The sequence below is a fragment of the Coregonus clupeaformis genome, chromosome 12 (assembly GCF_020615455.1).
Source record: "Coregonus clupeaformis isolate EN_2021a chromosome 12, ASM2061545v1, whole genome shotgun sequence".
Taxonomy (NCBI): domain Eukaryota; kingdom Metazoa; phylum Chordata; class Actinopteri; order Salmoniformes; family Salmonidae; genus Coregonus; species Coregonus clupeaformis.
The window spans coordinates 6,980,363-6,993,456 of NC_059203.1; the positions used below are offsets into that span (position 1 = coordinate 6,980,363).

The window sequence follows — 13,094 nt, forward strand, 5'->3', positions numbered from 1 at the left end:
TAAGTTTGCATACTGAATACAACAACCTAGATTACTTGGGTATGAGGATGTCAGATTTATTTTAACTTTTTTAGGGTTGAAAAATACATTATTCATAGTATCCGAATGATATATTTACAGAATTTTCACTCTGGGAAAGGGGATACCTAGTCAGTTGCACAACTGAACGCATTCAACCTAAATGTGTCTCTGCATTTAACCCAACCCCTCTGAATCAGAGAGGAACGATGTCCACAGCACCTGGGGAGCAGTTGTTGTTGAGGGTTTGCTCAAGGGTAGGCCGATTTTTCCACCTTGCAGGCTCTGGGATTCGAAACAGTGACCTTCCGGTTACTGGCCCAACACTCAACACCGCTAGGCTACCTGCTATCTATTATGGAAGGCTATCATTATCCGATTATAGAGCTTTAACCTGGTCATTGTCCCTTTAAAACGCAGTGAGAGTGAAAGGAGGTGGTGCGGTTTCACACCCGGGGTGGGAAACATGGGTGGGGTCAACGACTGGTTGACTGGCAGTCGGATTTTGCGACGCCTGTAGAATCCACAACAACCAGTGAGATTAGGAGTTTACTCGTTCTTCAAATTTGAGCCAATTGCAAGGGGAAATGGGAGGTTCCCAAGTGCTGTTGGGCATCCAACGTGGGACTATGGAACGAAGACTGAAAAAAAATGTGTACAAAAAAACTCATGGTGGATAGGGTCTGAAGTTGGGACTGAACCAGGCTCGGAACGCTGAGGTTTTCTGACCGCATCTGATAAGCATTTACTAGGACCTTCACTACAGTAACCCGTCGAGTGTGCGGCGAAGTTGGGATCAATCCGCACAAAGTGTTTTATTTTTGGGGTGTTTTGCAGCGCCATAAACGAGAAGTCAACGATAACTCGTTTTCGGCACCGAACTCACCTCTTTCGAGTGCTTCATTTGCGTAGCAGTGTAACGCCTTCAAAGTTTTAGCTAACATTCCAAGCGTGCGATGAAGAGAAGATAAGTTTTAAAGTTTGTTTTGAGTGCCACTGCCGAGGCAATCCGCATAGTCTAGTATTTGGAAAATGTGTACATTTGGTCTAGGAAAATGAGTGTCACATGTATATTTGACATGATGAAAGTAATCTTAAAAATTAAGAGCCCCTGTTGATGTTTGTCATATTTTTTCTCTGGCATTCTTTTTAGGCTATCTCGATGTTTCCCCAAAACGAATCGCTTTGCCAAGAAATTATACTCGTTTTCAACCTTTTATGGACAAGTTCAACTTTCTTGTTGGTTATTTAATTCTGGCTGCTTGACAAGTTTATTGTAGCCGTCTTGCTTCGTAAACCGTGATACACCTTTGATTTCAGCCCACATTGGACAAAAGTTGGACTGGGAACTTGCGTTTAAATGACTCGGTTATTTGGAAGAGTAGACCAGTTGTACACACCACAAGTGTTTGTTTTTCTTCATTTTACCACAACGCAATTGATGTGATATAATAGTCCGCACTATCTCTAAAACTACCAGATTTCCAATTTGTGGAGACGACGAGAGATCAGTGGCCAGCGCGCGATTAAACTTGATACAAAATGGCGGCGTCCCTGGGACGAATTGGATCGGTTTCTCACTATGGTTTTTATTTAGTTTTGTCGCTGGAACTGTTAATCAATTACGGCTTGAGTTCAGATTTACCATGTGCTCAGAACTGTACCTGCACTGGAGATTCTGTGGACTGTAGTCATTTGGATTTGACAGATACACCGTTGGACCTGCCAATTCAGACAGTTTCCCTGTAAGTACCCTCAAGCCGCCTTATTAATTGACCACCCCAAATGAGGATGAGATTCAAACCATATCAGGATAAGAGACAATGTTTCCGAAGTAGCCCACACCACCTCGTTTAGCCTTTGTTGCAAGGTCATAAGCGAATGTATCAATTTGCTTTTATGGAGTTGTAACTTTCTTGATTGCATGGTTGTCTTATTATTTTGTAGCTTATGCCTCACATTTAAAGCATTGCAGAACACCATAACCTAATAGGTTATTCATGCATGGACAACAGGGGCGGACTGGGACCACACCTGCCCAATTTCTTCCTCGAGGCCCCTACACTGGCCCATTATTTTCCTTGGGGCCCCCATTTTGTGATGGATCATTCTAAATTTGCGCCAAAAAAGCCCAAGGTAGACAGCTGGTGTAAAAATGGACTAGCCCATCTGGCAATTGGCTGACATGCCAGACGTCCAGTCCATCCCGAGGAACAGCAATGGATAATGTCAAAACAGTAATTACTGTTTGACAGTTCTCACACTATGGTATAGGGTTACAGCCTACTAAATGTCTCTATAGATTTGTCATTTGCAATTAATCTGAAACTGCTTAACAAGTTGCTTTAAGTTGTTAAAACCCTTTCAATAATAGGCTTACTATTGACCTATTACTTCCAACCTGTGTACACAACTTCAAAGGTGACCAAAAATATATACATTTGGGAGGAAATAGCCTAAATCACCTTAATAACCTAAACTATAACTAGGCGTACATGATGTCAATTAGAAAGATACGATTAAAGATGGGAACAAATTCAGATGGGAACTTTTTCAAAGACCAAAACAGTCAATCAAAACTATCTACTTAGGTATATTTCCCCAAGAAATTGACTAAATCTAATTGGATTTAAACTCTGCATTGTGTCTAAACATCACTTAATTCAATTAGATGTATGACACATATTAGTCCTTAATCCCCTATTTGGTTCTGTGGCCGTGGCCCACAAATTGGATTTCTAGTAAATTAAGCATGGATTCTCAAGACAACGTTAGCCACAATGGGGACACTGTCTGCAGGTTCGTTTAGGAAGTGCGCCAATTGAGATTTTTATTTAAATTGAGAACATTTCAGTCCTCATCCCATTGAATGGCACGGTTTGTTTTATAGACAACACAGCTTTTTTTTCTCAATCATCATTTTGGCTCAACCAGCAGTGCGACCACTGTTTCAATGGCCGTTGTTTTATTTAACCTTTATTTAACCAGGTTAGTCTCTAGAGATAAACATCTATTTTTCAAGAGAGACTTGGACAAATGTCAAACATCAAGGACAATTCAACTGTTTAATTAACAGGAATAATTTACCTAAATCACCAAATGGTCAATTTTAGATCGAGAGAGAGGGGAAGGGGGGACTCTTTGTACAACAGGCTTTTTTTTTTGGCTGGGGGGTTAAAGAGCGAAGGCCTCTGGACCCCTGGGAAGTGGCGAATGCAACTTTTAAAAAGTCATTTAAAACTTTAATAATGATACCTGTGTCCAGGGTGCCTTATTGACCTTAAACACCCCTTTGCCATGTGCAAGTGCTGTTTATGGCATAACGTAATACTCATGTAGGTAATGGTATACAGTACTTAAACAAAAACACAACTACAACACACAGTTAGGCAGCGGGGACACATTTCTCATCTGAAATGTCTAAATGCGAACATTGTGGTTTGATATCTGGGGCCTGTTTACTGCTCACATTGTGTAGGGAGAGGGGTGGAGATCACTGTGGACGGCTCACTTGTCAGCTGGAGCTACCTCCTATAATTTCTGATCAAACGAATATATGCCCCATTGTTAGGTTTGGTCTGGAGGAAGGTCCGCAGAGACTCATTGAATGCATCACATAAGGATGAAGAGGATTAAACGTTAACATTTGATTAACAAATACCATAATCTTAATCCTTTTACGATGGAGTGAGCTATAAGACATTATAATGATCATTTAAAAAAAGTTAAGCCTATGTTTTTTGGTTTGTTAATTTGAGACAGTAGACTGTATATATATATAGGATGATATGATTTTTTAAATAAAACCTTACTAGGATTCATAGAGATCCTAGTTCTGGACCTATGTGTGTCCTGTCCAGTCAGGCCATGCTGGGTTTCACACCAAATGTGTTTGTCTCTGAACCTCCTGGACCCTGCGCCAAGTGGATTAGTGGGGGCAATAAAGTGACCCTGTTATGTTTAGCCCTTACTTGTGTGGAAGCTAGCGGCAGTAGCGGTCGGTCGTTCAGTCAATGTGGTGGCTGAGCGGACATTACTGTTGGTTGTCTATAAAAACAGGCTTGTCCACTCTCACCGTGAGCTGCTGTAGCTCTGAACTGGCTCTTCATTAGAAGAACGCTAACATCCCCTCAGTGTTGGTTTCTTCTAACATCCCCTCAGTGTTGGTTAGGACACGATGGACAAGTGTCAGCTTGTCATGATGGCTTGAGTTTTCAAAATTGGTGAGCCCCCAGATAGCAGTATTTTAAAATAAATCTAAGGCTGTTATTAAAAATATCTTTAAATGTATAAAATAACTAAGATAATTACGTTTCTCTCACATTCTCCATGTATGTGCTAATGGAAAAAGATGATGACCTCGAGTTGCTGTTGTGGTTATCTTTATATGTGCCTATATATTGTGAGTATAGTGCTGACAACTCCTACAGTAGCTTGGTTTTGTAAGGGGGAGACATGGCAGAGACTGGGTGCTTGTCTGTAGTATATCCATCAGTAAGAGGGAGTTTTCTGAGGAAACTCTGGACACGGCCTGTGCGAAAAATCAAGCATTAATGCCTTCCAGTTGTCAAAATAGTTTCCATGTTCTGCCCTGTTTTTACAGCTCCCCTGTGACACTCAGCCTTGATGGGGATAGTAGGAAACAAGCGGGTGTTGGCATATTCAGCTAGAGCAGGAATGGGCAATTGGCGGCCCCCCTTTTGTAGGCCCGCGGATCGATTTACAAAAATGGAGGAAAAAAAATAACTCAGTCGGGGTCTCCACTTTCTTGAGAGTTAGAATAGTAGAATACACAAGGTGCATTTTATACATTTGGTTGTGCATCAGCAATTTTTCTCGTTCTCACTGACAGTCACTCAATTAGCCCATGCCAGCTAACAGTTTTGTTAGATTGGTAAATTAGTCTAGCCAGCTATCTAAACTTGTAGTAATCATGGTCAAATTACCGACCGAGGGGGGCCCCATTGATTTTGTTAGTCCCCTTCACTCAGATGTCATATTAAAACTACAAACATTTCTCTCCACCCCAAGGCAAAATTGCAGAAAACTTCCTTTAAAACGTCAACATTTTCTCTACGCCTTATGAAAATGTTTGTGTCGAATTGCAGGAAATTAACTCTAAAATGTTTATTTTTTTTCTCCGCTGTCAAGAGGGGGGCCGCTATAATGTTTTGCTCGCAAGGTTGGGGGCCAACAAAATGTAACTTTGGGCCCCTAAAAGGCTAGTGCTAGCTCTGACTGCATGTTTGGGTATGGATGTGGGTATGCAGATCTGGGAGACACTGCGGCCCCTTATGATGACTTCAGATATTTTGAGGAGATTGAGCTAATGGAGAGATGAAGAATTTAGAGAATTAGATGGGGAAATTGGAGAGTGTGACCAGTCAGGATATTTAGGGAGAATGTTAAATGGCTAATATACACTACATGACCAAAAGTATGTAGACACCTGCTCGTCGAACATCTCGTTCCATAATCATGAGCATTAATATAGAGTTGGTCCCCCGTTTGCTGCTATACCAGCCTCCACTCTTCTGGGAAGGCTTTCCACTAGATGTTGGAACATTGCTGCAGGGACTTGCTTCCATTCAGCCACGAGCATTAGTGAGGTCGGGCACTGATGTTGGGCGATTAGGCCTGGCTTGCAGTAGGCTTTCCAATTCATCCCAAAGGTGTTTGATGGGGTTGAGGTCAGGGCTCTGTGCAGGCCAGTCAAGTTCTTCCACACCGATCTCGACAAACCATTTCTGTATGGACCTTTCTTTGTGCACAGGGGTATTGTCATGCTGAAACAGGAAAGGGCCTTCCCCAAACTGTTGCCAAAAAGTTGGAAGCACTGAATCGTCTAGAATGTCATTGTATGCTGTAGCGTTAAGATTTCCCGTCACTGGAACTAAGGGGCTTAGCCCGAACCATGAAAAACAGCCCCAGACCATTATTCCTCATCCACCAAACTTTACAGTTGGCAATATGCATTGGGGCAGGTAGCATTCTCCTGGCAACTGCCAAACCCAGATTCGTCCGTTGGACTGCCAGATGGTGAAGCGTACTTCATCACTCCAGAGAGCGCGATTCCACTGCTCCAGATTCCAATGGCGGCGAGCTTTACAACACTCCAGCCGATGCTTGGCATTGCGCATGGTGATCTTAGTCTTGTGTGCGGCTGCTCGGCCATGGAAACCCATTTCATGAAGCTCCCGACGAACAGTTATTGTGCTGACGTTGCTTCCAGAGGCAGTTTAGAACTCGGTAGTGAGTGTTGCAACCGATGACAGACTATTTTTACGTGCTACGTGCTTCAGCACTCAACGGTCCTGTTCTGTGAGCTTGTGTGGCCTACCATTTCGCGGCTGAGCCGTTTCCACTTCACAATGACAGCACTTACAGTTGACCGGGGCAGCTCTAGCAGGGCAGACATTTGACTATCTGACTTGTTGGAAAGGTGGCATCCTATGACGGTGCCACGTTGAAAGTCACTGAGCTCTTCAGTAAGACCATTCTACTGCCAATGTTTGTCTATGGATATTGCATTGCTGTGTGCTCGATATTATATACCTGTCAGCAACAGGTGTGGTTGAAATAGCCAAATCCACTCATTTGAAGGGGTGCCCACATACTTTTGTATATATAGAGTAATTCAAAGCAAATTGAGATTTTCAAAGGTATTCCGTATTTTTCCTGTTGCCTTTTATTAAACGTATTGGGATATATTGGTGATTATGCATACTCATAAGGCTGTTAACAAATCACCTAGATGGGTCCCTACATTAGTACTTTTGTTGTATTCTGATTGATGAATAGCCTAATGATATCGAGTGCAGGTTATCTCTCACTCAGTCAGATAATCTCTCTTAGTGGTGGTTTATCTTGTTTGTGGTCACCGTAATGTGTGTAAAGAGTGTCTTTGCCTGCAGTGCCATCCATGTAATGGGTTTTACAAGTAAATAAAAGCATAAACATTTAATGTTGGCTTTGATCGATGTGTTTGGATATTGAGAGAAAGCAGAGACCCTGTGTCTGAAAGAAATATTTCCTGCTTCGTCTGTCATTTCCCCTGCTGTTGTCTACAGTGTCACCTAGCTATATTCACTCTAACAGGAATCCAGTCTCTGGATTGATCCCTTTATAAAAAAGCTTTTCCTGAGTGGTTTCCTATATGGGCAAGAAATGTCAAGCCCCGACAGACAACAAACCACGCACTGCCTCTTTGATTTTGACAAACGTTCTGTTACTGCATCATACACCTCCGCCTTCAACCACGTAATACAGTGGTATTGGTAAACACCCCCAGAGGTTGGTTTTGGCTTTTGCCCACAGGAAATTGGTTTGTTTTGGTGGTTTCTTGACCAGCTCTGGTCTGGTGGTTCCTCTGGTCCTGGGTGCAGATCACATGGCCTGAGGGTGTGTACTGAAGGGGTGTTGGGATGGAAATGTTTTGTCACGGTCTAGTGCGTGTCTGGTTCCATTGGGTAAAAGTTCTGTGGTCTGACCGAAACGAACCACAACCAACATGCAAATGAACACTAATAAAACGTTGAGATTGCTGTTGTCTGGTAATCAACATTGTTGCCATTGTGTGTCTATCCATGGTTACCATGTATTATCAGCCATGTGGTATGAATGAAGGAATGATTGATGGCGGATGAAACTGCCCTAATGAAATGAAATAAAAGCAAAAACCAAACCGGTTTCCTCCATTTCCTTAACCCCATATGGACATTTCCACAGTGTACACTGACCGTAGGACTGAGGCCCTTGTGGTTTCAATGGCAATTCTTACTAAGCGGTCTTGTAATCTTGTGGTATTGAGAATGATTTTGCTGAATTGGTTTATTGTCATGAATTCTTGAGACTAATGTCCCTAGGCTGAGTTTTATAAAGCCACAGGATTCTCATTATTTCCTGGGTTTAAGATTTTATCATTGCCCCCCAAAAATAATGATTTCCCCTTAGTGCTAATGTTTGATATTTATGATAGATAGATACTATTCCAAGCAAGCACTGATTGTGTATCTCATTAATTTATTGTAAATGTCAACTTTTATACTACGCTTTACAATTTAGCAAATGCTATTATCCAGAGAGACTTACAGGAGCAATTAGGGTTAAGTGCCTTGCTCAAGTGCACATTGACAGATTATTTTCACCTAGTCGGGGGATTCGAACCAGCTACATTTCGGTTACTGGCCCAACGCTCTCAACCGCTAGGCTACCTGCCGCCGGTTTCAAATTACATGTGTATACATAGCTTTAGACAGAAACAAATTAGCAGCAATAAGTGAGTAAAGAAGACCTTTCATAATTATAGATAAAAGTTTACATTTACATGAAGTTATGAAGTGTGCTCATCGCAGTGTTCACTGTAATGACAGTTGAACAGCTGCTGCCAGAAGTCATTCCACAGGAATCCAGTCAACAGAATAGATGGCCTTTTTGTTAAGACACACTGGGGCGCCATGTTCTCTTTTCTTTTTGTTTAAGCCGCTGTCTACAAAGTGGGTTTGATAGATGAATCATCTGTGAATTCTGTACATCTGGTAAGAGTTAGGAAATCTGGAGAAGACATTAGAAAAAAGAGAGTGACTTGGAGAGGTACTGCGATGTGGAGAACCCCCAAAACTGGCTGTCTGGCAACCAAGAGCTGAGTGCTGTGTGCTCACCACAGCCAAGCATTCTTACCTTTCAAAAAACCTGCAATGGCCTGTGTCCACTGATTTAGTAGGAAACAGAGGGTTTCAGTACCTGCACATACATCCACACACATATAGGCCTACATACGCTTGTTTATAAAGTTTGGCCCATAGTCTAATGAACTCCATAGTCTAATGATCAGTCATTTTCTTCACTTTGAAGTACAGTACATAAGATCAGCGGCCTGTGGAAGAGAACTGAAACAATAGCCCCTCAAAATTTGACTTATTTATGTTCTTTCAGATTCATTGGTAAGGCTAACCATATAACAAATTAGGATTTGCTATAAAACTCCAATCCGTGTGTGTGTGCATGAGACTATGTATGTGTGTTGTGTGCTCCCCCCTCATGCGTCTTGGCTGGCGTCTTCGGGCCTGAGTTCATGCTAGTGTGGACTGTGCTGCAGCCCCATGCCCCATCCCCTGTTTGTTTGGACTGCCTGCTCCGTACCGAACCAGGAGCACCCTGGGAAAGGCCCTGCACATGGCTCCAAGATGTGTGCCTGCCTCAGACTTCAGAAAACAGAGCCATTCTCCCTCTGACTGATCTCTGCTCACAGGCTGTAACCTAGCTAGCAGACCTTTTTTGTTGCCTGGAATTGCTGCTGGAAAATCTACATTGCAAGCCATGCTGTTGAAATCTGCTGATCCCATCAGCCCACATATCTGCTGCTCTCAAATGTGCTCTGTAGAAATGTGCCGACTACAGCACATCTAGTAGGTGTTTGCACCAGGCTGAATTGTGATCATAGACACTACACAGGCATATTGTGCCACTTTTTAAATAACTTTTTACATTTTTGTTTGTGGCTGCTTTCACAGTATTGTCCCTCTCTCTCTTGCCTATGTTTTGCTGAAGTGTAAAATGGTGGCGTGGTGTTATTCCTGTGTACACTCTTACTGGCATTGCCTGCCTGTAAAAGGGCCTTTATGACAGGAAGGCGAGTGTGTGTGTGTGTGTGTGTGGCGGGGGGGAGGGAACAGCACACTGTTGTGTTGTGTTCTCTACGCCTCCGTCTGGCTTGCCCTCTGTTTGGCCTATGGGAGCTCTCTCTATCAGACAGAAGGTTATTCTTTGACTATTTTATGACTGTTAGAAAACGGACCACATTAAAGCTCCGCTGTTTCCCAGCTGCACCACAAAGGCCCTATCGCTGACATCACTTCACACTTCCAAAGAGCGAAGTTCACACTCATCTTATCAGCGATAGAGATGGGCAGATAAAGACGATCCCAGTCTACAAACTCCACCCCCCTTCCTTTCTGCATTCTGCCTTGGATTATAAAGGCATTGTCATAAGAAATTATATCACTCCCCTGCTCTTTGACGGAATACGAAACAAGGAGATTTTTCTCTGTTCTTTTTTTAGGTAGTGATGATGGGTTTATGTTGCTCCAACAGTAGTAGTGTAAAGGCTTAAGTCTAGTGCGGTGGGAGGCTTAAAGTATTTTCAGAGGTTTTCTAGGCAGGTCAGTATACTTCGTCACACAGGTTTTATAGTTTTATCGCTGGTTTTAATGCTGTCTCACAGAGTGTCTAAGCTAATGTTGCTTTAGCTGACCTCTACACTTCTGAGCTCAGCCTAACATTTATCTGAGCTCTTTAGAGTAGACTGTGCTTTAGGGCAACAGGTGGACTGGGAAGTGACAGTGGCTAAAATGGCCAGGCCCTGTATGTACAATGCATTCGGAAAGTATTCAGACCCCTTCACTTTTTCCACATTTTGTTACGTTACAGCCTTATTCTAAAATGGATTTAATAAAAAATGTTCTCATCAATCTACACACAATACCCCATAATGACAAAGCAAAAACAGGTTATAGGCATTTTTGCAAATGTATAAAAAAAAAAAACAGATACCTTATTTACCTAAATATTCAGACCCTTTGCTATGGGACTCGAAATTGAGCTGAGGTGCATCCTGTTTCCATTGATCATCCTTGAGATGTTTCTACAACTTGATTGGAGTCCACCTGAGGTAAATTCATTTGGAAAGGCACACACCTGTCTATATGAGGTCCCACAGTTGACAGTGCATGTCAGAGCAAAAACCAAGCCATGAGGTCGAAGGAATTGTCCCTAGAGCTCCGAGACAGGATTGTGTCGAAGCACAGATCTGGGGAAGGCTAACCAAAAATGTCTGCAGCATTGTAGGTCCCCAAAAACACAGTAGCCTCCATCATTCTTGAATGGAAGAAGTTTGGAACCACCAAGACCCTTCCTAGAGCTGGCCGCCCAGCCAAACCGCAATCAGGGGTGAAGGGCCTTGGTCAGGGAGGTGACCAAGTACCCGATGGTCACTCTGACAGAGCTCCAGAGTACCTCTGTAGAGATGGGAGAACCTTCCAGAACGACAACCATCTCTGCAGCACTCCACCAATTAGGCCTTTATGGTAGAGTGGCCAGACGGAAGCAACTCCTCAGTAAAAGGCACATGACAGCCCGCTTGGAGTTTGCCAAAATGCACCTAAAGGACTCTCAGACCATGAGAAACAAGATTCTCTGGTCTGATGAAGCCAAGTTTGAACTCTTTGGCCTGAATGCCAGGCGTCACGTCTGGAGGAAACCTGGCACCATCCCTACGGTGAAGCACTAGTCAGGCTTGAGGGAAAGATGAACGGAGCAAAGTACAGAGATCCTTGATGAAAACCTGCTCTAGAGCGCTCTGGACCTCAGACTGGGGCGACGGTTCACCTTCCAACAGGACAACGACCCTAAGCACACAGCCAAGACAACGCAGGAGTGGCTTCTGGACAAGTCTCTGAATGTCCTTGAGTGGCCCAGCCAGAGCCCGGAATTGAACCCGATTTGAACATCTCTGGAGAGACCTGAAAATAGCTGTGCAGCGACGCTCCCCATCCAACCTGACAGAGGTTGAGAGGATCTGCAGAGAAGAATGGGAGAAACTCCCCAAATACAGGTGTGTGAAGCTTGTAGCGTCATACCCAAGAAGACTCGAGGCTGTAATCGCTGCCAAAGGTGCTTCAACAAAGTACTGAGTAAAGGGTCTGAATACTTATGTAAATATAATATTTCCGTTTTAAATTTTTTATACATTTGCACAAAATTCTAAAACCTGTTTTTACTTTTTCATTATGGGGTATTGTGTATAGATTGATGATGGGGAAAAAACTATGTAATCCATTTTAGTATAAGGCTGTAACGTAACAAAATGTGGTAAAGGTCAAGGTTCTGAATACTTTCTGAATGCACTCTATTCTTAACTTCAGGGCCTCTCCATCCTCCACTCCCACCTTCACCTCAGTTGATCCTGTTTGCACAACTCGTTAAATGCTTTAGGTGGACAGGAGCTGGGTCATGTTTAACTCGGGGTCATTGGATGACTTGTGGCGATGAGGGTGAGAACCTCTGAGAGTCCTAAGGCCAGAACTTGGCTACATTATACTAGAGCAGGTCAAGTCTTTCAGTATTTTGTTGAAAGCTAGGCATGAATTATCTTTCTAAGTACATAGGGCTGTGGTCTTGATCAGGCAGACTAATGTTAAACAAGCCCACTCATTTAGATAAACAGTGCCATGCAATGGAATGCACCATTCCTGAGTTTCAGCAGAGGAATACATTTATAGCATTCGCCACACTCAGATTTATCCTAGCTTTCAAAATAATGTTTTTTTTTTTAGACTGTTAAATTGACCATGGAGATAATTGATAAAAAAACTTTTTTACATCCCTTACACATGCTTAGTTTTTAATCTCTAGATCTGTTTGCTGAGTTGCTTAAGGCCTTTTAATCTGCCCCCTAGCCTTCCACTCTGTTTCGCTGTGCCTAGGGCTGTGGAGGTCACAACATTGTCAGCCGGTGATTGTCAAGCAAATAACTGTCGGTCTCACGGTAATTGACCGTTAGTTAACATAAACAAATTTAGCATCTCCTGGCTTCCACACATAGCCTACAACCAACTGATGCAGACCTTTTGAACATCTACATTTTTAAAAGTCTAATAAATCCATGTAATATAGCCTACACCTTCACAATGAATACATGTATTTATTTTAGACAGGTCTAAAGAAGCATGATATGAAGAAAATGTAGTCTATTTCAGAAGAACAGAATAGCATACTCTGAGTTGTCCTGATGTTAGGTCCTGATCTGGCTATGCAAAATGGCTTAGGGCTACACTAGTTCATTTAGCAGACAAGATTTGCATAGAATTCCATTGAATTATTTTATAGTATGAAGAATACAATTGAACAAAGCTGAATAAAATAGAAAGGATATATTCACGGAACGATTTGAGGAAGTGCGCACATGAGACTATTCTGTGTAGAGCGGTTAACAAAGAAATAGGTATTCCTATATGCTTAATTTAGAGTTATTAATGTAACTTTAGTTGCTTTACAAACATTGGGCTATATGTTTAGAT

At 42.6% G+C, this 13,094-nt stretch overlaps 1 protein-coding gene across 1 annotated transcript in view; it reads left to right on the top strand.

Annotated features, from left to right (window-relative positions):
- The first annotated feature begins 585 nt into the window (after positions 1–585).
- Positions 586–13,094, top strand: part of LOC123492029 (leucine-rich repeats and immunoglobulin-like domains protein 1) — a 47,111-nt gene continuing 34,602 nt past the window's right edge. Inside the window, exon 1 of the mRNA XM_045223670.1 lies at positions 586–1,763. Within this exon, the coding sequence (XP_045079605.1) occupies positions 1,561–1,763 (203 nt within the window). The 5' untranslated portion in view covers positions 586–1,560. The remainder of the gene's footprint in view (positions 1,764–13,094) is intronic.